The following is a 27,458-nucleotide window of genomic DNA, read 5'->3' on the forward strand; positions in this document are numbered from 1 at the left end:
AAATGATAACTAATTTGTTTAAATTCCTCAAAACCTGAAAGTTACCAAAATTCTGGTAGTTTACTGGTAAACTTTGAAGGTTTCCAGTAATATACCCTCCCTTTACAACCATAATCCTGCCCCAGCGTTCTTAACTGTGGTGCCCTGACGCTACACAGCTGATTCAAATAACCAACTCATCGTCAAGCTTTGGTTATTTGAATTAGTAATGTAGTGCTTGGGCAAAAACCTAAATGTGTGGCTCTTGGCGTCCCCAGGACCGAGTTAGTGAAAAGCCGTCCTACCCATAATTCCAGCTAATTTCTATACCACTTCTTAGATGTAGTTTATAGAACAGCTCCAGGGTCTTAACAGTTCAAGAAAAAAAAAAGAAAAAAAATGGCTGACAGTTAAATCCCATAATCCAGTGCTCATATTTACAGACATCCCAATTCTGATATGGATTTTATTTGTGATTGGTCAAAATATCAGAATTGGACTACTTATATAAACGCAGCCTACGACTATTTGTGGATATGAAAAGATAGTCTGCTAATTGTCACCCTCTCCTTCTTGCCTCCATCCCCTGAACATTTGACTCAGTCGCTGTCCCAATTGGCTATCAGTCCTCTCTCGCTCTCCCTCTTCAGCTGAACATCTTGCCGAGTCTCTGTCCCAGTCTGCTATTCGTCTCTCGCTCCCTCCTCCCCACCTCTCTCAGTCCTCTCAGGGCGTAGGGAGAGTCAGGCTGGAGCTCCTGTAGTTTCCTGAAGGCCCTGTTGGCTTCCTCCAGCTCCCCTGCCTCCAGGTTGGCCTGCCCAAGGCGGTACCAGGCCTTCAGGCCTTGGGGCTCCAGCAGGGTGGATCTGGCGGGGAAAAAAGAGTTACATATTGGGATATTATTTGACAATATATCTCAATATTATTTTTGCATTAGTCAGCTGTGCCCAAAACGAGTATTTTTTGTTATTCATTTTCTTTTGAAATAAGGAACCAACATGTTTTTCCATGACTGATCAAAACAAATGTTGTCATGCTCTCTTGTCTCTCTGCAGCAGACATGGCGAACAATATGTGAATGTCGAATCGTAATAAACAAATCACAGTATCTAATCGCAATATATAGAGAATCGTTACGATTGTGAGCATATGTGACCGACCGGGTCGATTTTGCCGTATGTATCAACATTTTAAATGGTGTTTTTTTTTTTTTTTTTTTTTTTTTTTTACATTGGGTTAGTTCCTGATAGAGATATTTTAGCTAGCAGCGCAGCTATTAATCCTGCCAGTTCAGATACCTTCACTAGCTAGTAGACCTAAAAGAGAGTCAGACTCAGCTGGAGAGGGGGATGGGGGGCTGGGGGAGAGGGAGGTGGGGGGCTGGGGGAGAGGGAGATGGGGGGCTGGGGGAGAGGGAGATGGGGGGCTGGGGGAGAGGGAGATGGGGGGCTGGGGGAGAGGGAGATGGGGGGCTGGGGGAGAGGGAGGTGGGGGCTGGGGGAGAGGGAGGTGGGGGCTGGGGGAGAGGGAGATGGGGGGCTGGGGGAGAGGGAGGTGGGGGGCTGGGGGAGAGGGGGGTGGGGGGCTGGGGGAGAAGGAGATGGGGGGCTGGGGGAGAGGGAGATGGGGGGCTGGGGGAGAGGGAGATGGGGGGCTGGGGGAGAGGGAGATGGGGGGCTGGGGGAGAGGGAGATGGGGGGCTGGGGGAGAGGGAGGTGGGGGGCTGGGGGAGAGGGAGATGGGGGGCTGGGGGAGAGGGAGATGGGGGCTGGGGGAGAGGGAGATGGGGGGCTGGGGGAGAGGGAGATGGGGGGCTGGGGGAGAGGGAGATGGGGGGCTGGGGGAGAGGGAGGTGGGGGGCTGGGGCAGAGGGAGATGTGGGGCTGGGGGAGAGGGAGATGGGGGGCTGGGGCAGAGGGAGATGGGGGGCTGGGGGAGAGGGAGGTGGGGGGCTGGGGGAGAGCGAGGTGGGGGGCTGGGGGAGAGGGAGATGGGGGGCTGGGGGAGAGGGAGGTGGGGGGCTGGGGGAGAAGGAGATGGGGGGCTGGGGGAGAGGGAGATGGGGGGCTGGGGGAGAGGGAGGTGGGGGGCTGGGGGAGAAGGAGATGGGGGGCTGGGGGAGAGAGAGATGGGGGGCTGGGGGAGAGGGAGGTGGGGGGCTGGGGGAGAGGGAGATGGGGGGCTGGGGGAGAGGGAGATGGGGGGCTGGGGGAGAGGGAGGTGGGGGGCTGGGGGAGAGGGAGATGGGGGGCTGGGGGAGAGGGAGGTGGGGGGCTGGGGGTGAGGGAGATGGGGGGCTGGGGGAGAGGGAGGTGGGGGGCTGGGGGAGAGGGAGGTGGGGGGCTGGGGGAGAGGGAGATGGGGGGCTGGGGGAGAGGGAGATGGGGGGCTGGGGGAGAGGGAGATGGGGGGCTGGGGCAGAGGGAGATGGGGGGCTGGGGGAGAGGGAGGTGGGGGGCTGGGGGAGAGCGAGGTGGGGGGCTGGGGGAGAGAGCGAGGTGGGGGGCTGGGGGAGAGGGAGATGGGGGCTGGGGGAGAGGGAGGTGGGGGGCTGGGGGAGAAGGAGATGGGGGGCTGGGGGAGAGGGAGATGGGGGGCTGGGGGAGAGGGAGGTGGGGGGCTGGGGGAGAGGGAGATGGGGGGCTGGGGGAGAGGGAGATGGGGGGCTGGGGGAGAGGGAGGTGGGGGGCTGGGGGAGAGGGAGATGGGGGGCTGGGGGAGAGGGAGGTGGGGGGCTGGGGGTGAGGGAGATGGGGGGCTGGGGGAGAGGGAGGTGGGGGGCTGGGGGAGAGGGAGGTGGGGGGCTGGGGGAGAGGGAGGTGGGGGGCTGGGGGAGAGGGAGATGGGGGGCTGGGGGAGAGGGAGGTGGGGGGCTGGGGGAGAGGGAGATGGGGGGCTGGGGGAGAGGGAGGTGGGGGGCTGGGGCAGAGGGAGATGGGGGGCTGGGGGAGAGGGAGGTGGGGGGCTGGGGGAGAAGGAGATGGGGGGCTGGGGGAGAAGGAGATGGGGGGCTGGGGGAGAGGGAGATGGGGGGCTGGGGGAGAGGGAGGTGGGGGGCTGGGGGAGAGGGAGGTGGGGGGCTGGGGCAGAGGGAGATGGGGGGCTGGGGGAGAGGGAGGTGGGGGGCTGGGGGAGAAGGAGGTGGGGGGCTGGGGGAGAGGGAGGTGGGGGGCTGGGGGAGAAGGAGATGGGGGGCTGGGGGAGAGGGAGATGGGGGGCTGGGGGAGAGGGAGATGGGGGGCTGGGGGAGAGGGAGATGGGGGGCTGGGGGAGAGGGAGATGGGGGGCTGGGGGAGAGGGAGGTGGGGGGCTGGGGGAGAGGGAGATGGGGGGCTGGGGGAGAGGGAGGTGGGGGGCTGGGGCAGAGGGAGGTGGGGGGCTGGGGGAGAAGGAGATGGGGGGCTGGGGGAGAGGGAGATGGGGGGCTGGGGGAGAGGGAGATGGGGGGCTGGGGGAGAGGGAGATGGGGGGCTGGGGGAGAGGGAGGTGGGGGGCTGGGGGAGAGGGAGATGGGGGGCTGGGGGAGAGGGAGATGGGGGGCTGGGGGAGAGGGAGGTGGGGGGCTGGGGGTGAGGGAGTTGGGGGGCTGGGGGAGAGGGAGGTGGGGGGCTGGGGGAGAAGGAGATGGGGGGCTGGGGGAGAGGGAGATGGGGGGCTGGGGGAGAGGGAGATGGGGGGCTGGGGGAGAGGGAGATGGGGGGCTGGGGGAGAGGGAGATGGGGGGCTGGGGGAGAGGGAGATGGGGGGCTGGGGGAGAGGGAGATGGGGGGCTGGGGGAGAGGGAGGTGGGGGGCTGGGGGAGAGGGAGATGGGGGGCTGGGGGAGAGGGAGATGGGGGCTGGGGGAGAGGGAGATGGGGGGCTGGGGGAGAGGGAGATGGGGGGCTGGGGGAGAGGGAGATGGGGGGCTGGGGGAGAGGGAGATGGGGGGCTGGGGGAGAGGGAGGTGGGGGGCTGGGGGAGAGGGAGATGGGGGGCTGGGGGAGAGGGAGATGGGGGGCTGGGGGAGAGGGAGATGGGGGCTGGGGGAGAGGGAGATGGGGGGCTGGGGGAGAGGGAGATGGGGGGCTGGGGGAGAGGGAGATGGGGGGCTGGGGGAGAGGGAGGTGGGGGGCTGGGGCAGAGGGAGATGTGGGGCTGGGGGAGAGGGAGATGGGGGGCTGGGGCAGAGGGAGATGGGGGGCTGGGGGAGAGGGAGGTGGGGGGCTGGGGGAGAGCGAGGTGGGGGGCTGGGGGAGAGGGAGATGGGGGGCTGGGGGAGAGGGAGGTGGGGGGCTGGGGGAGAAGGAGATGGGGGGCTGGGGGAGAGGGAGATGGGGGGCTGGGGGAGAGGGAGGTGGGGGGCTGGGGGAGAGGGAGGTGGGGGGCTGGGGGAGAAGGAGGTGGGGGGCTGGGGGAGAGGGAGATGGGGGGCTGGGGGAGAGGGAGATGGGGGGCTGGGGGAGAGGGAGATGGGGGGCTGGGGCAGAGGGAGATGGGGGGCTGGGGGAGAGGGAGGTGGGGGGCTGGGGGAGAGCGAGGTGGGCGGCTGGGGGAGAGAGCGAGGTGGGGGGCTGGGGGAGAGGGAGATGGGGGCTGGGGGAGAGGGAGGTGGGGGGCTGGGGGAGAAGGAGATGGGGGGCTGGGGGAGAGGGAGATGGGGGGCTGGGGGAGAGGGAGGTGGGGGGCTGGGGGAGAAGGAGATGGGGGGCTGGGGGAGAGGGAGATGGGGGGCTGGGGGAGAGGGAGGTGGGGGGCTGGGGGAGAGGGAGGTGGGGGGCTGGGGGAGAGGGAGATGGGGGGCTGGGGGAGAGGGAGGTGGGGGGCTGGGGGTGAGGGAGATGGGGGGCTGGGGGAGAGGGAGGTGGGGGGCTGGGGGAGAGGGAGGTGGGGGGCTGGGGGAGAGGGAGGTGGGGGGCTGGGGGAGAGGGAGGTGGGGGGCTGGGGGAGAGGGAGATGGGGGGCTGGGGGAGAGGGAGGTGGGGGGCTGGGGGAGAGGGAGATGGGGGGCTGGGGGAGAGGGAGGTGGGGGGCTGGGGCAGAGGGAGGTGGGGGGCTGGGGGAGAGGGAGGTGGGGGGCTGGGGGAGAAGGAGAAGGGGGGCTGGGGGAGAGGGAGATGGGGGGCTGGGGGAGAGGGAGATGGGGGGCTGGGGGAGAGGGAGATGGGGGGCTGGGGGAGAGGGAGATGGGGGGCTGGGGGAGAGGGAGATGGGGGGCTGGGGGAGAGGGAGATGGGGGGCTGGGGGAGAGGGAGGTGGGGGGCTGGGGGAGAGGGAGATGGGGGGCTGGGGGAGAGGGAGATGGGGGCTGGGGGAGAGGGAGATGGGGGGCTGGGGGAGAGGGAGATGGGGGGCTGGGGGAGAGGGAGATGGGGGGCTGGGGGAGAGGGAGATGGGGGGCTGGGGGAGAAGGAGATGGGGGGCTGGGGGAGAGGGAGATGGGGGGCTGGGGGAGAGGGAGGTGGGGGGCTGGGGGAGAGGGAGATGGGGGGCTGGGGGAGAGGGAGATGGGGGGCTGGGGGAGAGGGAGATGGGGGGCTGGGGGAGAGGGAGATGGGGGCTGGGGGAGAGGGAGATGGGGGGCTGGGGGAGAGGGAGATGGGGGGCTGGGGGAGAGGGAGATGGGGGGCTGGGGGAGAGGGAGGTGGGGGGCTGGGGCAGAGGGAGATGTGGGGCTGGGGGAGAGGGAGATGGGGGGCTGGGGCAGAGGGAGATGGGGGGCTGGGGGAGAGGGAGGTGGGGGGCTGGGGGAGAGCGAGGTGGGGGGCTGGGGGAGAGGGAGATGGGGGGCTGGGGGAGAGGGAGGTGGGGGGCTGGGGGAGAAGGAGATGGGGGGCTGGGGGAGAGGGAGATGGGGGGCTGGGGGAGAGGGAGGTGGGGGGCTGGGGGAGAGGGAGGTGGGGGGCTGGGGGAGAGAGAGATGGGGGGCTGGGGGAGAGGGAGGTGGGGGACTGGGGGAGAGGGAGATGGGGGGCTGGGGGAGAGGGAGGTGGGGGGCTGGGGGTGAGGGAGATGGGGGGCTGGGGGAGAGGGAGGTGGGGGGCTGGGGGAGAGGGAGGTGGGGGGCTGGGGGAGAGGGAGATGGGGGGCTGGGGGAGAGGGAGATGGGGGGCTGGGGCAGAGGGAGATGGGGGGCTGGGGCAGAGGGAGATGGGGGGCTGGGGCAGAGGGAGATGGGGGGCTGGGGGAGAGGGAGGTGGGGGGCTGGGGGAGAGCGAGGTGGGGGGCTGGGGGAGAGAGCGAGGTGGGGGGCTGGGGGAGAGGGAGATGGGGGCTGGGGGAGAGGGAGGTGGGGGGCTGGGGGAGAAGGAGATGGGGGGCTGGGGGAGAGGGAGATGGGGGGCTGGGGGAGAGGGAGGTGGGGGGCTGGGGGAGAAGGAGATGGGGGGCTGGGGGAGAGGGAGATGGGGGGCTGGGGGAGAGGGAGGTGGGGGGCTGGGGGAGAGGGAGATGGGGGGCTGGGGGAGAGGGAGGTGGGGGGCTGGGGGTGAGGGAGATGGGGGGCTGGGGGAGAGGGAGGTGGGGGGCTGGGGGAGAGGGAGGTGGGGGGCTGGGGGAGAGGGAGGTGGGGGGCTGGGGGAGAGGGAGATGGGGGGCTGGGGGAGAGGGAGGTGGGGGGCTGGGGGAGAGGGAGATGGGGGGCTGGGGGAGAGGGAGGTGGGGGGCTGGGGGAGAGGGAGATGGGGGGCTGGGGGAGAGGGAGGTGGGGGGCTGGGGCAGAGGGAGGTGGGGGGCTGGGGGAGAGGGAGGTGGGGGGCTGGGGGAGAAGGAGATGGGGGGCTGGGGGAGAGGGAGATGGGGGGCTGGGGGAGAGGGAGATGGGGGGCTGGGGGAGAGGGAGGTGGGGGGCTGGGGCAGAGGGAGATGGGGGGCTGGGGGAGAGGGAGGTGGGGGGCTGGGGGAGAGGGAGGTGGGGGGCTGGGGGAGAAGGAGATGGGGGGCTGGGGGAGAAGGAGATGGGGGGCTGGGGGAGAGGGAGATGGGGGGCTGGGGGAGAGGGAGATGGGGGGCTGGGGGAGAGGGAGATGGGGGGCTGGGGGAGAGGGAGATGGGGGGCTGGGGGAGAGGGAGATGGGGGGCTGGGGGAGAGGGAGGTGGGGGGCTGGGGCAGAGGGAGATGGGGGGCTGGGGGAGAGGGAGGTGGGGGGCTGGGGGAGAAGGAGATGGGGGGCTGGGGAGAGGGAGATGGGGGGCTGGGGGAGAGGGAGATGGGGGGCTGGGGGAGAGGGAGATGGGGGCTGGGGGAGAGGGAGATGGGGGGCTGGGGGAGAGGGAGATGGGGGGCTGGGGGAGAGGGAGGTGGGGGGCTGGGGGAGAGGGAGGTGGGGGGCTGGGGGAGAGGGAGATGGGGGGCTGGGGGAGAGGGAGATGGGGGGCTGGGGGAGAGGGAGGTGGGGGGCTGGGGGTGAGGGAGATGGGGGGCTGGGGGAGAGGGAGGTGGGGGGCTGGGGGAGAAGGAGATGGGGGGCTGGGGGAGAGGGAGATGGGGGGCTGGGGGAGAGGGAGATGGGGGGCTGGGGGAGTGGGAGATGGGGGGCTGGGGGAGAGGGAGATGGGGGGCTGGGGGAGAGGGAGATGGGGGGCTGGGGGAGAGGGAGATGGGGGGCTGGGGGAGAGGGAGGTGGGGGGCTGGGGGAGAGGGAGATGGGGGGCTGGGGGAGAGGGAGATGGGGGGCTGGGGGAGAGGGAGATGGGGGCTGGGGGAGAGGGAGATGGGGGGCTGGGGGAGAGGGAGATGGGGGGCTGGGGGAGAGGGAGATGGGGGGCTGGGGGAGAGGGAGGTGGGGGGCTGGGGCAGAGGGAGATGTGGGGCTGGGGGAGAGGGAGATGGGGGGCTGGGGCAGAGGGAGATGGGGGGCTGGGGGAGAGGGAGGTGGGGGGCTGGGGGAGAGCGAGGTGGGGGGCTGGGGGAGAGGGAGATGGGGGGCTGGGGGAGAGGGAGGTGGGGGGCTGGGGGAGAAGGAGATGGGGGGCTGGGGGAGAGGGAGATGGGGGGCTGGGGGAGAGGGAGGTGGGGGGCTGGGGGAGAGGGAGGTGGGGGGCTGGGGGAGAAGGAGATGGGGGGCTGGGGGAGAGAGAGATGGGGGGCTGGGGGAGAGGGAGGTGGGGGACTGGGGGAGAGGGAGATGGGGGGCTGGGGGAGAGGGAGGTGGGGGGCTGGGGGTGAGGGAGATGGGGGGCTGGGGGAGAGGGAGGTGGGGGGCTGGGGGAGAGGGAGGTGGGGGGCTGGGGGAGAGGGAGATGGGGGGCTGGGGGAGAGGGAGATGGGGGGCTGGGGGAGAGGGAGATGGGGGGCTGGGGCAGAGGGAGATGGGGGGCTGGGGGAGAGGGAGGTGGGGGGCTGGGGGAGAGCGAGGTGGGGGGCTGGGGGAGAGAGCGAGGTGGGGGGCTGGGGGAGAGGGAGATGGGGGCTGGGGGAGAGGGAGGTGGGGGGCTGGGGGAGAAGGAGATGGGGGGCTGGGGGAGAGGGAGATGGGGGGCTGGGGGAGAGGGAGGTGGGGGGCTGGGGGAGAAGGAGATGGGGGGCTGGGGGAGAGGGAGATGGGGGGCTGGGGGAGAGGGAGGTGGGGGGCTGGGGGAGAGGGAGATGGGGGGCTGGGGGAGAGGGAGGTGGGGGGCTGGGGGTGAGGGAGATGGGGGGCTGGGGGAGAGGGAGATGGGGGGCTGGGGGAGAGGGAGATGGGGGCTGGGGGAGAGGGAGATGGGGGCTGGGGGAGAGGGAGATGGGGGGCTGGGGGAGAGGGAGATGGGGGGCTGGGGGAGAGGGAGATGGGGGGCTGGGGGAGAGGGAGATGGGGGCTGGGGGAGAGGGAGATGGGGGGCTGGGGGAGAGGGAGGTGGGGGGCTGGGGGAGAGCGAGGTGGGGGGCTGGGGGAGAGGGAGATGGGGGGCTGGGGGAGAGGGAGGTGGGGGGCTGGGGGAGAAGGAGATGGGGGGCTGGGGGAGAGGGAGATGGGGGGCTGGGGGAGAGGGAGGTGGGGGGCTGGGGGAGAAGGAGATGGGGGGCTGGGGGAGAGGGAGATGGGGGGCTGGGGGAGAGGGAGGTGGGGGGCTGGGGGAGAGGGAGATGGGGGGCTGGGGGAGAGGGAGGTGGGGGGCTGGGGGTGAGGGAGGTGGGGGGCTGGGGGAGAGGGAGGTGGGGGGCTGGGGGAGAGGGAGGTGGGGGGCTGGGGGAGAGGGAGGTGGGGGGCTGGGGGAGAGGGAGATGGGGGGCTGGGGGAGAGGGAGGTGGGGGGCTGGGGGAGAGGGAGATGGGGGGCTGGGGGAGAGGGAGGTGGGGGGCTGGGGCAGAGGGAGATGGGGGGCTGGGGGAGAGGGAGGTGGGGGGCTGGGGGAGAAGGAGATGGGGGGCTGGGGGAGAGGGAGATGGGGGGCTGGGGGAGAGGGAGATGGGGGGCTGGGGGAGAGGGAGGTGGGGGGCTGGGGCAGAGGGAGATGGGGGGCTGGGGGAGAGGGAGGTGGGGGGCTGGGGGAGAAGGAGATGGGGGGCTGGGGGAGAGGGAGGTGGGGGGCTGGGGGAGAAGGAGATGGGGGGCTGGGGGAGAGGGAGATGGGGGGCTGGGGGAGAGGGAGATGGGGGGCTGGGGGAGAGGGAGATGGGGGGCTGGGGGAGAGGGAGATGGGGGGCTGGGGGAGAGGGATATGGGGGGCTGGGGGAGAGGGAGGTGGGGGGCTGGGGGTGAGGGAGATGGGGGGCTGGGGGAGAGGGAGGTGGGGGGCTGGGGGAGAGGGAGGTGGGGGGCTGGGGGAGAGGGAGGTGGGGGGCTGGGGGAGAGGGAGATGGGGGGCTGGAGGAGAGGGAGGTGGGGGGCTGGGGGAGAGGGAGATGGGGGGCTGGGGGAGAGGGAGGTGGGGGGCTGGGGGAGAGGGATATGGGGGGCTGGGGGAGAGGGAAGTGGGGGGCTGGGGGTGAGGGAGATGGGGGGCTGGGGGAGAGGGAGGTGGGGGGCTGGGGGAGAGGGAGGTGGGGGGCTGGGGGAGAGGGAGGTGGGGGGCTGGGGGAGAGGGAGATGGGGGCTGGAGGAGAGGGAGGTGGGGGGCTGGGGGAGAGGGAGGTGGGGGGCTGGGGGAGAGGGAGATGGGGGGCTGGGGGAGAGGGAGGTGGGGGGCTGGGGCAGAGGGAGATGGGGGGCTGGGGGAGAGGGAGATGGGGGGCTGGGGCAGAGGGAGATGGGGGGCTGGGGGAGAGGGAGGTGGGGGGCTGGGGGAGAAGGAGATGGGGGGCTGGGGGAGAGGGAGGTGGGGGGCTGGGGGAGAGGGAGATGGGGGGCTGGAGGAGAGGGAGGTGGGGGGCTGGGGGAGAGGGAGATGGGGGGCTGGGGGAGAGGGAGGTGGGGGGCTGGGGGAGAGGGATATGGGGGGCTGGGGGAGAGGGAGGTGGGGGGCTGGGGGTGAGGGAGATGGGGGGCTGGGGGAGAGGGAGGTGGGGGGCTGGGGGAGAGGGAGGTGGGGGGCTGGGGGAGAGGGAGGTGGGGGGCTGGGGGAGAGGGAGATGGGGGGCTGGAGGAGAGGGAGGTGGGGGGCTGGGGGAGAGGGAGGTGGGGGGCTGGGGGAGAGGGAGATGGGGGGCTGGGGGAGAGGGAGGTGGGGGGCTGGGGCAGAGGGAGATGGGGGGCTGGGGGAGAGGGAGATGGGGGGCTGGGGCAGAGGGAGATGGGGGGCTGGGGGAGAGGGAGGTGGGGGGCTGGGGGAGAAGGAGATGGGGGGCTGGGGGAGAGGGAGGTGGGGGGCTGGGGGAGAGGGAGGTGGGGGGCTGGGGGAGAGGGAGATGGGGGGCTGGGGGAGAGGGAGATGGGGGGCTGGGGGAGAGGGGGGCAGTGCATCCACCTACGAAGTGCTCAGAGCAGGTGCAATTTGCAGTTCAAGAACAAGCAAACGTACAACCCCTGGTTTGTCATGCAGAATCCAAAGTTGGGCTGTACAAAATGCAACAAGGTAGGGAGCTTAGGTCTAGGAACAACTGGAGGGATTAAACTAGCAAAGAAACAATATAAAGAAACAACAAATAGCCCTGTTTTTGAACAGGCGTATTTGTAGACAAGGCTAGAGAGGACACCCAGGTTATAGTTCACACTCAAAATGAAAAAATAGACAGTACAGCCAGAGTCTTCAGAACAGCCTGAGAAGGAGACTACACATCACAGGCCCACTCATGGCTTTGAGCAGGAATCTCAAGAGTTAAATGGATTTGACATGGGGAGTCGTTGTGGGAGGTTTTGAAAACTAAGGTAGTAGATTTTTCTTCCTTTACAAACTTGTTCTGTACTGTGAAGGTAATCTGAATATGTGCTTCATACTATCACATTGGCAGGAGGCCTATATATTCTCATGTGTGTTCTGCTGTATCCTACATATATTTATTTGATTTGAAGATTTATTACAACATTTATTCTACAGCTACATTGATGTCTTGAAAATGATATGAAATGTAGGTCTTGTAAACCCCACAGCTGAGTATGTGGGTATATGCATATGGCAGGTGTTCTGCAGTGTCGTCTAAAAATGTTGCTGTACACTGATGTCTAGAAAATTAGTCTCTAAGACATGTGGACTTGTCTAAGCCCCGCAGCTATACTCAAGTATGTGAGCATACTGCAGTGACGTCTAAAATGCTTTGAATTAATCAGCACCTTGGAGAGCGCTGTCCGTTTCACCACCATAGATAGTAGGCTACTTGGAGAGTGCTGTCCGTTTCACCACCATAGATAGTAGGCTACTTGGAGAGTGCTGTCCGTTTCACCACCAGATAGTAGGCTACTTGGAGAGCGCTGTCCGTTTCACCACCATAGATAGTAGGCTACTTGGAGAGGGCTGTCCGTTTCACCACCAGATAGTAGGCTACTTGGAGAGCGCTGTCCGTTTCACCACCATAGATAGTAGGCTACTTGGAGAGGGCTGTCCGTTTCACCACCAGATAGTAGGCTACTTGGAGAGTGCTGTCCGTTTCACCACCATAGATAGTAGGCTACTTGGAGAGTGCTGTCCGTTTCACCACCATAGATAGTAGGCTACTTGGAGAGCGCTGTCCGTTTCACCACCATAGATAGTAGGCTACTTGGAGAGCGCTGTCCGTTTCACCACCATAGATAGTAGGCTACTTGGAGAGGGCTGTCCGTTTCACCACCAGATAGGAGGCTACTTGGAGAGCGCTGTCCGTTTCACCACCAGATAGGAGGCTACTTGGAGAGCGCTGTCCGTTTCACCACCAGATAGTAGGCTACTTGGAGAGGGCTGTCCGTTTCACCACCAGATAGTAGGCTACTTGGAGAGCGCTGTCCGTTTCACCACCAGATAGTAGGCTACTTGGAGAGCGCTGTCCGTTTCACCACCAGATAGGAGGCTACTTGGAGAGCGCTGTCCGTTTCACCACCATAGATAGTAGGCTACTTGGAGAGCGCTGTCCGTTTCACCACCAGATAGGAGGCTACTTGGAGAGCGCTGTCCGTTTCACCACCATAGATAGTAGGCTACTTGGAGAGCGCTGTCCGTTTCACCACCAGATAGGAGGCTACTTGGAGAGGGCTGTCCGTTTCACCACCATAGATAGTAGGCTACTTGGAGAGCGCTGTCCGTTTCACCACCAGATAGGAGGCTACTTGGAGAGTGCTGTCCGTTTCACCACCATAGATAGTAGGCTACTTGGAGAGCGCTGTCCGTTTCACCACCATAGATAGTAGGCTACTTGGAGAGGGCTGTCCGTTTCACCACCATAGATAGTAGGCTACTTGGAGAGCGCTGTCCGTTTCACCACCATAGATAGTAGGCTACTTGGAGAGTGCTGTCCGTTTCACCACCAGATAGGAGGCTACTTGGAGAGCGCTGTCCGTTTCACCACCAGATAGTAGGCTACTTGGAGAGCGCTGTCCGTTTCACCACCAGATAGTAGGCTACTTGGAGAGCGCTGTCCGTTTCACCACCAGATAGTAGGCTACTTGGAGAGCGCTGTCCGTTTCACCACCAGATAGTAGGCTACTTGGAGAGTGCTGTCCGTTTCACCACCAGATAGTAGGCTACTTGGAGAGTGCTGTCCGTTTCACCACCATAGATAGAAGCCTACTTGGAGAGTGCTGTCCGTTTCACCACCAGATAGTAGGCTACTTGGAGAGTGCTGTCCGTTTCACCACCAGATAGTAGGCTACTTGGAGAGGGCTGTCCGTTTCACCACCATAGATAGTAGGCTACTTGGAGAGCGCTGTCCGTTTCACCACCATAGATAGTAGGCTACTAGGAGAGGGCTGTCCGTTTCACCACCATAGATAGTAGGCTACTTGGAGAGCGCTGTCCGTTTCACCACCATAGATAGTAGGCTACTTGGAGAGCGCTGTCCGTTTCACCACCATAGATAGTAGGCTACTAGGAGAGGGCTGTCCGTTTCACCACCATAGATAGTAGGCTACTTGGAGAGTGCTGTCCGTTTCACCACCAGATAGTAGGCTACTAGGAGAGGGCTGTCCGTTTCACCACCATAGATAGTAGGCTACTTGGAGAGTGCTGTCCGTTTCACCACCATAGATAGTAGGCTACTTGGAGAGCGCTGTCCGTTTCACCACCATAGATAGTAGGCTACTTGGAGAGTGCTGTTCGTTTCACCACCAGATAGTAGGCTACATGGAGAGCGCTGTCCGTTTCACCACCATAGATAGTAGGCTACTTGGAGAGCGCTGTCCGTTTCACCACCATAGATAGTAGGCTACTTGGAGAGCGCTGTCCGTTTCACCACCAGATAGTAGGCTACTTGGAGAGCGCTGTCCGTTTCACCACCATAGATAGTAGGCTACTTGGAGAGGGCTGTCCGTTTCACCACCAGATAGTAGGCTACTTGGAGAGCGCTGTCCGTTTCACCACCATAGATAGTAGGCTACTAGGAGAGGGCTGTCCGTTTCACCACCATAGATAGTAGGCTACTTGGAGAGCGCTGTCCGTTTCACCACCAGATAGTAGGCTACTTGGAGAGCGCTCTCCGTTTCACCACCAGATAGTAGGCTACTTGGAGTGCTGTCCGTTTCACCACCAGATAGTAGGCTACTTGGAGAGGGCTGTCCGTTTCACCACCATAGATAGTAGGCTACTTGGAGAGTGCTGTCCGTTTCACCACCATAGATAGTAGGCTACTTGGAGAGCGCTGTCCGTTTCACCACCAGATAGTAGGCTACTTGGAGAGCGCTGTCCGTTTCACCACCATAGATAGTAGGCTACTTGGAGAGGGCTGTCCGTTTCACCACCATAGATAGTAGGCTACTTGGAGAGCGCTGTCCGTTTCACCACCATAGATAGTAGGCTACTTGGAGAGTGCTGTCCGTTTCACCACCAGATAGTAGGCTACTTGGAGAGCGCTGTCCGTTTCACCACCATAGATAGTAGGCTACTTGGAGAGTGCTGTCCGTTTCACCACCATAGATAGTAGGCTACTTGGAGAGCGCTGTCCGTTTCACCACCATAGATAGTAGGCTACTTGGAGAGCGCTGTCCGTTTCACCACCAGATAGTAGGCTACTTGGAGAGCGCTGTCCGTTTCACCACCAGATAGTAGGCTACTTGGAGAGCGCTGTCCGTTTCACCACCAGATAGTAGGCTACTTGGAGAGCGCTGTCCGTTTCACCACCATAGATAGTAGGCTACTTGGAGAGCGCTGTCCGTTTCACCACCAGATAGTAGGCTACTTGGAGAGGGCTGTCCGTTTCACCACCATAGATAGTAGGCTACTTGGAGAGCGCTGTCCGTTTCACCACCATAGATAGTAGGCTACTAGGAGAGCGCTGTCCGTTTCACCACCAGATAGTAGGCTACTTGGAGAGGGCTGTCCGTTTCACCACCAGATAGTAGGCTACTTGGAGAGCGCTGTCCGTTTCACCACCATAGATAGTAGGCTACTTGGAGAGCGCTGTCCGTTTCACCACCATAGATAGTAGGCTACTTGGAGAGTGCTGTCCGTTTCACCACCATAGATAGCAGGCTACTTGGAGAGCGCTGTCCGTTTCACCACCATAGATAGTAGGCTACTTGGAGAGCGCTGTCCGTTTCACCACCAGATAGTAGGCTACTTGGAGAGCGCTGTCCGTTTCACCACCATAGATAGTAGGCTACTTGGAGAGCGCTGTCCGTTTCACCACCAGATAGTAGGCTACTTGGAGAGGGCTGTCCGTTTCACCACCAGATAGTAGGCTACTTGGAGAGTGCTGTCCGTTTCACCACCAGATAGTAGGCTACTTGGAGAGTGCTGTCCGTTTCACCACCATAGATAGAAGCCTACTTGGAGAGTGCTGTCCGTTTCACCACCATAGATAGTAGGCTACTTGGAGAGTGCTGTTTGTTTCACCACCATAGATAGTAGGCTACTAGGAGAGGGCTGTCCGTTTCACCACCATAGATAGTAGGCTACTTGGAGAGCGCTGTCCGTTTCACCACCATAGATAGTAGGCTACTTGGAGAGCGCTGTCCGTTTCACCACCATAGATAGTAGGCTACTTGGAGAGCGCTGTCCGTTTCACCACCATAGATAGTAGGCTACTTGGAGAGCGCTGTCCGTTTCACCACGATAGATAGTAGGCTACTTGGAGAGCGCTGTCCGTTTCACCACCATAGATAGTAGGCTACTTGGAGAGCGGCTGTCCGTTTCACCACCATAGATAGTAGGCTACTTGGAGAGCGCTGTCCGTTTCACCACCATAGATAGTAGGCTACTTGGAGAGTGCTGTCCGTTTCACCACCAGATAGTAGGCTACTTTGAGAGTGCTGTCCGTTTCACCACCAGATAGTAGGCTACTTGGAGAGTGCTGTCCGTTTCACCACCAGATAGTAGGCTACTTGGAGAGTGCTGTCCGTTTCACCACCAGATAGTAGGCTACTTGGAGAGTGCTGTCCGTTTCACCACCAGATAGGAGGCTACTTGGAGAGTGCTGTCCGTTTCACCACCATAGATAGTAGGCTACTTGGAGAGTGCTGTCCGTTTCACCACGATAGATAGTAGGCTACTTGGAGAGTGCTGTCCGTTTCACCACCAGATAGGAGGCTACTTGGAGAGCGCTGTCCGTTTCACCACCAGATAGGAGGCTACTTGGAGAGCGCTGTCCGTTTCACCACCATAGATAGTAGGCTACTTGGAGAGCGCTGTCCGTTTCACCACCATAGATAGTAGGCTACTTGGAGAGGGCTGTCCGTTTCACCACCATAGATAGTAGGCTACTTGGAGAGGGCTGTCCGTTTCACCACCATAGATAGTAGGCTACTTGGAGAGTGCTGTCCGTTTCACCACCATAGATAGTAGGCTACTTGGAGAGTGCTGTCCGTTTCACCACCATAGATAGTAGGCTACTTGGAGAGTGCTGTCCGTTTCACCACCATAGATAGTAGGCTACTTGGAGAGTGCTGTCCGTTTCACCACCATAGATAGTAGGCTACTTGGAGAGCGCTGTCCGTTTCACCACCATAGATAGTAGGCTACTTGGAGAGCGCTGTCCGTTTCACCACCATAGATAGTAGGCTACTTGGAGAGGGCTGTCCGTTTCACCACCAGATAGGAGGCTACTTGGAGAGCGCTGTCCGTTTCACCACCAGATAGGAGGCTACTTGGAGAGCGCTGTCCGTTTCACCACCAGATAGTAGGCTACTTGGAGAGGGCTGTCCGTTTCACCACCAGATAGTAGGCTACTTGGAGAGCGCTGTCCGTTTCACCACCAGATAGTAGGCTACTTGGAGAGCGCTGTCCGTTTCACCACCAGATAGGAGGCTACTTGGAGAGCGCTGTCCGTTTCACCACCATAGATAGTAGGCTACTTGGAGAGCGCTGTCCGTTTCACCACCAGATAGGAGGCTACTTGGAGAGCGCTGTCCGTTTCACCACCATAGATAGTAGGCTACTTGGAGAGCGCTGTCCGTTTCACCACCAGATAGGAGGCTACTTGGAGAGGGCTGTCCGTTTCACCACCATAGATAGTAGGCTACTTGGAGAGCGCTGTCCGTTTCACCACCAGATAGGAGGCTACTTGGAGAGTGCTGTCCGTTTCACCACCATAGATAGTAGGCTACTTGGAGAGCGCTGTCCGTTTCACCACCATAGATAGTAGGCTACTTGGAGAGGGCTGTCCGTTTCACCACCATAGATAGTAGGCTACTTGGAGAGCGCTGTCCGTTTCACCACCATAGATAGTAGGCTACTTGGAGAGTGCTGTCCGTTTCACCACCAGATAGGAGGCTACTTGGAGAGCGCTGTCCGTTTCACCACCAGATAGTAGGCTACTTGGAGAGCGCTGTCCGTTTCACCACCAGATAGTAGGCTACTTGGAGAGCGCTGTCCGTTTCACCACCAGATAGTAGGCTACTTGGAGAGCGCTGTCCGTTTCACCACCAGATAGTAGGCTACTTGGAGAGTGCTGTCCGTTTCACCACCAGATAGTAGGCTACTTGGAGAGTGCTGTCCGTTTCACCACCATAGATAGAAGCCTACTTGGAGAGTGCTGTCCGTTTCACCACCAGATAGTAGGCTACTTGGAGAGTGCTGTCCGTTTCACCACCAGATAGTAGGCTACTTGGAGAGGGCTGTCCGTTTCACCACCATAGATAGTAGGCTACTTGGAGAGCGCTGTCCGTTTCACCACCATAGATAGTAGGCTACTAGGAGAGGGCTGTCCGTTTCACCACCATAGATAGTAGGCTACTTGGAGAGCGCTGTCCGTTTCACCACCATAGATAGTAGGCTACTTGGAGAGCGCTGTCCGTTTCACCACCATAGATAGTAGGCTACTAGGAGAGGGCTGTCCGTTTCACCACCATAGATAGTAGGCTACTTGGAGAGTGCTGTCCGTTTCACCACCAGATAGTAGGCTACTAGGAGAGGGCTGTCCGTTTCACCACCATAGATAGTAGGCTACTTGGAGAGTGCTGTCCGTTTCACCACCATAGATAGTAGGCTACTTGGAGAGCGCTGTCCGTTTCACCACCATAGATAGTAGGCTACTTGGAGAGTGCTGTTCGTTTCACCACCAGATAGTAGGCTACATGGAGAGCGCTGTCCGTTTCACCACCATAGATAGTAGGCTACTTGGAGAGCGCTGTCCGTTTCACCACCATAGATAGTAGGCTACTTGGAGAGCGCTGTCCGTTTCACCACCAGATAGTAGGCTACTTGGAGAGCGCTGTCCGTTTCACCACCATAGATAGTAGGCTACTTGGAGAGGGCTGTCCGTTTCACCACCAGATAGTAGGCTACTTGGAGAGCGCTGTCCGTTTCACCACCATAGATAGTAGGCTACTAGGAGAGGGCTGTCCGTTTCACCACCATAGATAGTAGGCTACTTGGAGAGCGCTGTCCGTTTCACCACCAGATAGTAGGCTACTTGGAGAGCGCTCTCCGTTTCACCACCAGATAGTAGGCTACTTGGAGTGCTGTCCGTTTCACCACCAGATAGTAGGCTACTTGGAGAGGGCTGTCCGTTTCACCACCATAGATAGTAGGCTACTTGGAGAGTGCTGTCCGTTTCACCACCATAGATAGTAGGCTACTTGGAGAGCGCTGTCCGTTTCACCACCAGATAGTAGGCTACTTGGAGAGCGCTGTCCGTTTCACCACCATAGATAGTAGGCTACTTGGAGAGGGCTGTCCGTTTCACCACCATAGATAGTAGGCTACTTGGAGAGCGCTGTCCGTTTCACCACCATAGATAGTAGGCTACTTGGAGAGTGCTGTCCGTTTCACCACCAGATAGTAGGCTACTTGGAGAGCGCTGTCCGTTTCACCACCATAGATAGTAGGCTACTTGGAGAGTGCTGTCCGTTTCACCACCATAGATAGTAGGCTACTTGGAGAGCGCTGTCCGTTTCACCACCATAGATAGTAGGCTACTTGGAGAGCGCTGTCCGTTTCACCACCAGATAGTAGGCTACTTGGAGAGCGCTGTCCGTTTCACCACCAGATAGTAGGCTACTTGGAGAGCGCTGTCCGTTTCACCACCAGATAGTAGGCTACTTGGAGAGCGCTGTCCGTTTCACCACCATAGATAGTAGGCTACTTGGAGAGCGCTGTCCGTTTCACCACCAGATAGTAGGCTACTTGGAGAGGGCTGTCCGTTTCACCACCATAGATAGTAGGCTACTTGGAGAGCGCTGTCCGTTTCACCACCATAGATAGTAGGCTACTAGGAGAGCGCTGTCCGTTTCACCACCAGATAGTAGGCTACTTGGAGAGGGCTGTCCGTTTCACCACCAGATAGTAGGCTACTTGGAGAGCGCTGTCCGTTTCACCACCATAGATAGTAGGCTACTTGGAGAGCGCTGTCCGTTTCACCACCATAGATAGTAGGCTACTTGGAGAGTGCTGTCCGTTTCACCACCATAGATAGCAGGCTACTTGGAGAGCGCTGTCCGTTTCACCACCATAGATAGTAGGCTACTTGGAGAGCGCTGTCCGTTTCACCACCAGATAGTAGGCTACTTGGAGAGCGCTGTCCGTTTCACCACCATAGATAGTAGGCTACTTGGAGAGCGCTGTCCGTTTCACCACCAGATAGTAGGCTACTTGGAGAGGGCTGTCCGTTTCACCACCAGATAGTAGGCTACTTGGAGAGTGCTGTCCGTTTCACCACCAGATAGTAGGCTACTTGGAGAGTGCTGTCCGTTTCACCACCATAGATAGAAGCCTACTTGGAGAGTGCTGTCCGTTTCACCACCATAGATAGTAGGCTACTTGGAGAGTGCTGTTTGTTTCACCACCATAGATAGTAGGCTACTAGGAGAGGGCTGTCCGTTTCACCACCATAGATAGTAGGCTACTTGGAGAGCGCTGTCCGTTTCACCACCATAGATAGTAGGCTACTTGGAGAGCGCTGTCCGTTTCACCACCATAGATAGTAGGCTACTTGGAGAGCGCTGTCCGTTTCACCACCATAGATAGTAGGCTACTTGGAGAGCGCTGTCCGTTTCACCACGATAGATAGTAGGCTACTTGGAGAGCGCTGTCCGTTTCACCACCATAGATAGTAGGCTACTTGGAGAGCGGCTGTCCGTTTCACCACCATAGATAGTAGGCTACTTGGAGAGCGCTGTCCGTTTCACCACCATAGATAGTAGGCTACTTGGAGAGTGCTGTCCGTTTCACCACCAGATAGTAGGCTACTTTGAGAGTGCTGTCCGTTTCACCACCAGATAGTAGGCTACTTGGAGAGTGCTGTCCGTTTCACCACCAGATAGTAGGCTACTTGGAGAGTGCTGTCCGTTTCACCACCAGATAGTAGGCTACTTGGAGAGTGCTGTCCGTTTCACCACCAGATAGGAGGCTACTTGGAGAGTGCTGTCCGTTTCACCACCATAGATAGTAGGCTACTTGGAGAGTGCTGTCCGTTTCACCACGATAGATAGTAGGCTACTTGGAGAGTGCTGTCCGTTTCACCACCAGATAGGAGGCTACTTGGAGAGCGCTGTCCGTTTCACCACCAGATAGGAGGCTACTTGGAGAGCGCTGTCCGTTTCACCACCATAGATAGTAGGCTACTTGGAGAGCGCTGTCCGTTTCACCACCATAGATAGTAGGCTACTTGGAGAGGGCTGTCCGTTTCACCACCATAGATAGTAGGCTACTTGGAGAGGGCTGTCCGTTTCACCACCATAGATAGTAGGCTACTTGGAGAGTGCTGTCCGTTTCACCACCATAGATAGTAGGCTACTTGGAGAGTGCTGTCCGTTTCACCACCATAGATAGTAGGCTACTTGGAGAGGGCTGTCCGTTTCACCACCATAGATAGTAGGCTACTTGGAGAGGGCTGTCCGTTTCACCACCATAGATAGTAGGCTACTTGGAGAGTGCTGTCCGTTTCACCACCAGATAGTAGGCTACTTGGAGAGGGCTGTCCGTTTCACCACCAGATAGTAGGCTACTTGGAGAGGGCTGTCCGTTTCACCACCATAGATAGTAGGCTACTTGGAGAGTGCTGTCCGTTTCACCACCAGATAGTAGGCTACTTGGAGAGCGCTGTCCGTTTCACCACCATAGATAGTAGGCTACTTGGAGAGCGCTGTCCGTTTCACCACCATAGATAGTAGGCTACTTGGAGAGGGCTGTCCGTTTCACCACCATAGATAGTAGGCTACTTGGAGAGTGCTGTCCGTTTCACCACCAGATAGGAGGCTACTTGGAGAGCGCTGTCCGTTTCACCACCAGATAGGAGGCTACTTGGTACGTTGTGTTAGACACTTTATTTCTCAATGTGTTTGGGACGGTACCTCAGAGCCCCCCACCACCTCAGAGCCCCCCCTCGCTCACTATGTGTTCTGGGAATTCCCGATTTACAAAGTAAGTACTGGTGAGGTCCCTGGCAATTCCTAGCCTTACCTGGAGGCACAACCCCTGGCCCGGGACCACTGGCCTAGGTTCAGCTGACATAGGGATAGGTTGGAGTAGAGAGAGGCCTTGATGGAACGGTACTGACGATCTGTAGGGGCCTCTAGGCTATCTTTCTTCTCCGTCTCCTCATCCTCCTCCTCTATCGGAGTCATCTCCTCCCCTTCTCCCCGTGTGTGTCGTTTTAGGGTGATGAGGAGTTTGATGGCTCGGCTGTAGCTGTCTGCCGCCCCCCACATGTCCCCCGCCCTGAACCTGTCCCCCCCCCTCTGCTTGTGTGACATCACCCAGCCCCACTTCTCTCCAGCTGACAGCTGCCAGGACTCATGGCCAGGAGAGAAGGACTGGAGCTCTACTGTTATACTCAAGGACTGGTCAGGGCCTGTTCTCTTCTGCTCCTCTTCTCCTCCCCGGAGTCCGTCTGTTAGTGGGGTCAGCATTACCTGGGGACACGAGGGTCAAAGGGGTGAAAGGTTAAGAGCAGCTTATGAAGGGTGAATGGGTAACAGCAGGTACATGCTGATTCAGTGTGGTGCTATTGGTGTGTGAGCCTATCCTTACCTCACACTTCTCTCCAGCCCTCATCCCCTCCACACACCCCTCTGTGATGTCACACTGCCCCTCCCCCAGCCTCAGAATGATCCAATCACCAAGCGGGACCTGCAGCATGGTACCCTGGGAGCGCTGTAGGGGTGGGACCTGGGCATCTGAAAGGACTGTGATTGGCAGGTCAGGTTTGAGTGACAGCTCCGGGTCAGCTGTAGGTTCTCCTTGGCGTTGAACTCTGACCCGACACAGAGAGCCAATACCGGGGTAGACGTCTCCAGAGGGGTCAGCTGGCTCCGCCCCTCGTTTCCTCCTCTGACAAACCTCCCACAAGCCCCTGGGGCACACAGACACCCAGGAAGTGACATTATCGCCTTCTGTCGCCGCTGACTGGGAGGTCTTCATTACTTGAAGAGAGAGGGAGAGTTAGACGGGGAGAGAAGACAGAAAGAAGAGGAGGAGAGAAGACAAGGAGAGGAGGAAGAGCAGAAGCAGAGATGGAGAGGAGATATTCCCGTAGCATGGTAACCAACCAACAACATAATATAGTAACCTAAACAACATGGAATGAGTGTCAAAGCGTCTTTTTTAATAAACTAGCTAACTATCTGGATGGCTGCCTACTAGGGCTGTTTTTAATAAACTAGCTAACTATCTGGATGGCTGCCTACTAGGGCTGTTTTTAATAAACTAGCTAACTATCTGGATGGCTGCCTACTAGGCCTGTTTTTATAAACTAGCTAACTATCTGGATGGCTGCCTACTAGGGCTGTTTTTAATAAACTAGCTAACTATCTGGATGGCTGCCTACTAGGGCTGTTTTTAATAAACTAGCTAACTATCTGGATGGCTGCCTACTAGGGCTGTTTTTAATAAACTAGCTAACTATCTGGATGGCTGCCTACTAGGGCTGTTTTTAATAAACTAGCTAACTATCTGGATGGCTGCCTACTAGGGCTGTTTTTAATAAACTAGCTAACTATCTGGATGGCTGCCTACTAGGGCTGTGACGGTCATGGAAGTTTTGGTAATGGTTATTTGTCACGCAAATGCCCCGTTATAACCGTTCAAATAGCAAAATTAAGGCATGCTAATAGAGGACAATAAACCAAAAATGACGCCCCCGACATTTCCTTCCTCTTACCGAAGCATTTTGTGTAGGTAATTTCCTGTGATTTTGCGACACAACGTTCCTGTAGATTTTGATAAAACAATCATTTGGTCAACAATAATAGCCTATCCATTATGTATTTTTATTGAATTTTAAAACATACAATTTACCTGCAACGAAGCCGCTCAACATTTACATTACATTCAGTCACCTAGCAGACTCCCACCCAGAGACCCACAGGAGCAACCAGTCTCAAGAGAATGCCAAGAGTGTGCAAAGCTGTCATCAAGGCAAAGGGCGGCTACTTTGAAGAATCTAAAATATAAAATATACTTTGATTTGCTTAACACGTTTGGTTACTACATGATTCCATGTGTTATTTCATAGTTTTGATGTCTTCACCATTATTCTACAATGTAGGAAATAGTCAAAATAAAGAAAAACCCTTGAATGAGTAGCTGTGTCAACCTTTGACTGGTACTGTATATTGTACTGGAAAAATTAAGTTATAAATTATACTTAAGAACAAATTGTCCTCCAGTTGACTAATTACATCTCCAATATCCCTGTCCAAGAGGAAATTCTGTAAGAGTTATGTGAAGGCCAATTACATCGTTTGATCTCATTTGGTTTTCTATCTATACTTTTTTAACCTTTGACGCAAGAGACAGAGAGACAAGAAAGTACTCAAGACGACTAGCTTGATTAAGTCTCCTCCATGCAGTGCATTTGGAAAGTTCAGACCCCTTGACTTTTTCCACATTTTGTAATGTTACATACTTATTCTAAAATGGACTAAAAACACATTTCAAATCCTCAATCTACACACCATACCCAATAATGACAAAGCAAACAACAGTTTGTAATTTTGCACACATATATATAAAAACTGAAATATCACATTTAGTATTCAGACCCTTTACTCAGTACTTTGTTTAAGCACCTTTGGCAACGATTACAGCCTCAAGTCTTCTTGGGTATGACGCTACAAGCTTGGCACACCTGTATTTGGGGAGTTTCTCCCGTTCTTCTCTGCAGATCCTCTCAAGCTCTGTCAGGTTGGATGGGGAGCGTTGCTGCACAGCTATTTTTAGGTCTCTCCAGAGATGTTCGATCGGGTTCAAGTCCGGGCTCTGGCTGGGCCACTCAAGGACATTGAGACTTGTTCCGAAGCCACTCCTGCGTTGTCTTGGCTGTGTGCTTAGAGTCATTGTCCTGTTGGAAGGTGAACCTTAGCCCCCAGTCTGAAGTCCTGAGCGCTCTGGAGCAGGTTTTCATCAAGTATCTCTCTGTACTTTGCTCCGTTCATCTTTCCCTTGATCCTGACTAGTCTCCTTATCCCTGCCGCTGAAAAACATCCCCACAGCATGGTGCTGCCACCACCACGCTTCCCCGTAGGGATGGTGGCAGGTTTCCTCCAGACGTGACGCTTGGCATTCAGGCCAAAGAGTTTAATCTTGGTTTCATCAGACCAGAGAATCTTGTTTCTCATGGTCTGAGAGGCCTTTAGGTGCCTTTTGGCAAACTCCAAGCAGGCTGTCATGTGCCTTTTACTGAGGAGCGGCTTCTGTCTGGTTACTCTACCATACAGGCCTGATTGGTGGAGTGCTGCAGAAATGGTTGTCCTTCTGGAAGGTTCTCCCATCTAGACAGAGGAAATCTAGAGCTCTGTCAGAGTGACCATCGGGTTCTTGATCACCTCTCTGACCAAGACCCTTCTCCCCCGATTGCTCAGTTTGGCCAGGCGGACAAGTCTAGGAAGAGTCTTGGTGGTTCCAAACTTCTTCCATTTAAGAATGATGGAGGCCACAATTCCTTCGACCTCATGGCTAGGTTTTTGCTCGGACATGCATTGTCAACTGTGGGACCTTATGTAAACAGGTGTGTGCCTTTCCAAATCATGTCCAATCAATTGAATTTATCACAGGTGGACTCCGATCAAGTTGTAGAAACATCTCAAGGATGATCAATGGAAACAGGATGCAGCTGAGCTCCATTTCGAGACTCATAACAAAGGGTCTGAATACTTATGTAAACATTTTTTTTATTTAAAAATGTCAAAAAACCCGTTTTCACTTTGTCATTATCGAGTATCGTGTGTATATTGATGAGGATTTTTATTTATTTAATCAATTTTAGAGTAAAGCTGCAACTAGTTGTGTTAAGTACTTCAAAAAGTTTGAGTATCTGTACTTCACATTTTATATCTGACAACTTTTACTTCACTATATTCCTAAAGCAAATTTTGCACTTTTTACTCCATAAATGTTCCCTGACCAAAAGTAATAATTATATTAACAGAACAGGAAAATGGTCTAATTCACGCACTTATCAAGAGAACATCCCTGGTCCTCCCTACTGGCTGACCTGGCAGACTCACTAAACACAGGCTTCGTTTGTAAATGGTGTCTGAATGTTGGAGCGTGCCCCTGGCTATCCGTATATGGAAAAAAATATGTCAATCTGCTTTGCTTAATATAAGGAATTTGAAAATGTTTTTATTTAACTAGGCAAGTCAGAACAAATTATTATTTAGAATGACGAGAGAGAAAAAAATGGCCCCCACCAAAACTAGAATAGCACCAGTAAGCAACATGCCTTTGAATATAAACCCAGGGTCGTTACAATACATATTTCCCAGGTGTTGAAGTGAGACGTCTATGTATGGGCCAAATCAAGGCTGGGTCAGACTGGACAAAATCTGAACCAAATATAAACGTCTATGATTGGATCAGATTTGGTCCGGACCTAACCGATAAATAAACCTCTGTGGACATGAGAATCAATGCCGGACCAAAAAAAGATGTACAGACAGGACCAAAAAGGACTTACTGGGGTGTAGCCTACCATGTCAGCTGCAATGGAATGTTAGAAATACCCATCAGGCCCACCATTTGTAAAAACAGGCCATTGCATTGGCTTTATTAGTCCCGATTCCTGTTTATTTTTATTTATTTAACTAGGCAAGTCAGTTAAGAACAAATTCTTATTTACAATGACGGCCTACCCGGGCCTTAAGAACCAATTCTTATTTACAATGACGGCCTACCCGGGCCTTAAGAACAAATTCTTATTTACAATGACGGCCTACCCGGGCCTTAAGAACCAATTCTTATTTACAATGACGGCCTACCCGGGCCAAACCCTAATCCGGACGACGCTGGGCCAATGTGCACCGCCCTAAGGGTCTCCCAATCACAGCCGGTTGTGATACAGCCAGGAATCGAACCAGGGTCTGTAGTGACGCCTCTAGCACTGAGATGCAGTGCCTTAGACCGCTGCTGCCACTCGGGAGTAATGTGACTAATCAATTTGGCTATTTAAAAGCTATGAATATCAGCTACCCAACTTTATCAGGAGGAGTTATCTTAAGCCTATTTGCAATGTGTTTACAGAGCGGGAAATGCAGAAGTATTTTATTTGACAGATACGAACTTCAAACCACTGATCATGACAATTTTGCCCACAGGACAAAACTCCTGGACATTAGTTGTGAGTAGCCTGATGTCAATTCCATATTTTCCATTTTACTTTGATCTGTTAGGATGTTGTTTGTTAACATGTCAGCACAGTTTTAGATTAGGCTATTTGATCAGAGAAACCTACACAAGTTTGCATTTCATTACAGTGCCATACATGTTATCTCCAGCCAGTAGCGTACAGAAAAGGCCACATACTTTTATACCATATGCCATATCTGCAACAGTACCCTGCCCTTAAAATAAAAGATTGCAGCTTTCAAACTGCAGTCAACTGGTATTTTGGACGCAGTAATTGCATATTAACTGCAGTTACACTGCACTCTGACTAAAAGGGTGGAAATGCGCGCTGGGAATGGACAAGATAAATACCCACATTCACTTTTTGGTAGCAACAACTCAATGTGTGTGTATAACTTGTTTGTTCCATTTTTTGGTTGGCTCAAGAAACTTGTCATTTTGTGCTAACTAGCTAGTAATTATTGCGCGCTGCAGCTCCGGGAATGTCCTGGTCGAACCCCTTGGTTGCGCCTGCATATAGAAAGGGTCGGACGGACGGAGTAGAGCGTTCCTCAGCTACCACCAAACTAATGTGATGTGTAGCCAGCTAACCCGAACCTCTTTCACTAGCCTGTTAGCTTTAGCCAGGATGCGTGCAATCCGGAGTCCTTGGGACGTCCCTAACACATTGAAGCTTACATTTCAAATGGGTAGGGGTTCAATTGAGGAGTTAGGAAAGGATTTAGGGTAGGGGTTAAGGGGAGGATTTGGGGTAGGGATGTCCCAAGGACTCCAGATAGCACTAACCCTTTAGCCAGTTGACAAGTTAACTAGCTAGCTAGCTATAAAGCGTTAATGAACATTGCGAAAGTAAAAACATGTGCATGAAGTAAAAACGCATGTAAAACATACTACATTGCATGGCAAGATGAACAGCTATCTAAGCTATTCCTACCTGCAGACAAACGGTATTTCAGCTGTGCGACTACAACGAATCAAAACAATACAACTTCTTCTTCGATGAGGTTTAACGGCGTT

At 57.2% G+C, this 27,458-nt stretch overlaps 1 protein-coding gene across 3 annotated transcripts; it reads right to left on the reverse strand.

The window, feature by feature from the left end:
- On the reverse strand, positions 1-27,458 carry fkbpl (FKBP prolyl isomerase like). Of its 3 annotated transcripts, XM_055932782.1 has the most exons (6): positions 27,376-27,445; positions 23,112-23,256; positions 22,975-23,023; positions 21,846-22,237; positions 21,276-21,727; positions 1-845 (listed from the first exon to the last, which is right to left on the reverse strand). In XM_055932782.1, exons 4-6 carry the CDS (start codon positions 22,233-22,235, stop codon positions 626-628), a joined length of 1,062 nt encoding a protein of 353 aa, XP_055788757.1. In that variant the 5' UTR covers positions 22,236-22,237; positions 22,975-23,023; positions 23,112-23,256; positions 27,376-27,445; the 3' UTR covers positions 1-625. The 3 variants fall into 3 exon arrangements, with proteins under 3 accessions (XP_055788757.1, XP_055788759.1, XP_055788758.1); XM_055932784.1 differs by lacking the exon at positions 23,112-23,256 and having other exon boundaries at positions 27,376-27,442; XM_055932783.1 differs by lacking the exons at positions 22,975-23,023; positions 23,112-23,256 and having other exon boundaries at positions 27,376-27,458.

This window comes from Salvelinus fontinalis, chromosome 8 (genome assembly GCF_029448725.1).
Source record: "Salvelinus fontinalis isolate EN_2023a chromosome 8, ASM2944872v1, whole genome shotgun sequence".
Classification (NCBI taxonomy): Eukaryota; Metazoa; Chordata; class Actinopteri; order Salmoniformes; family Salmonidae; genus Salvelinus; species Salvelinus fontinalis.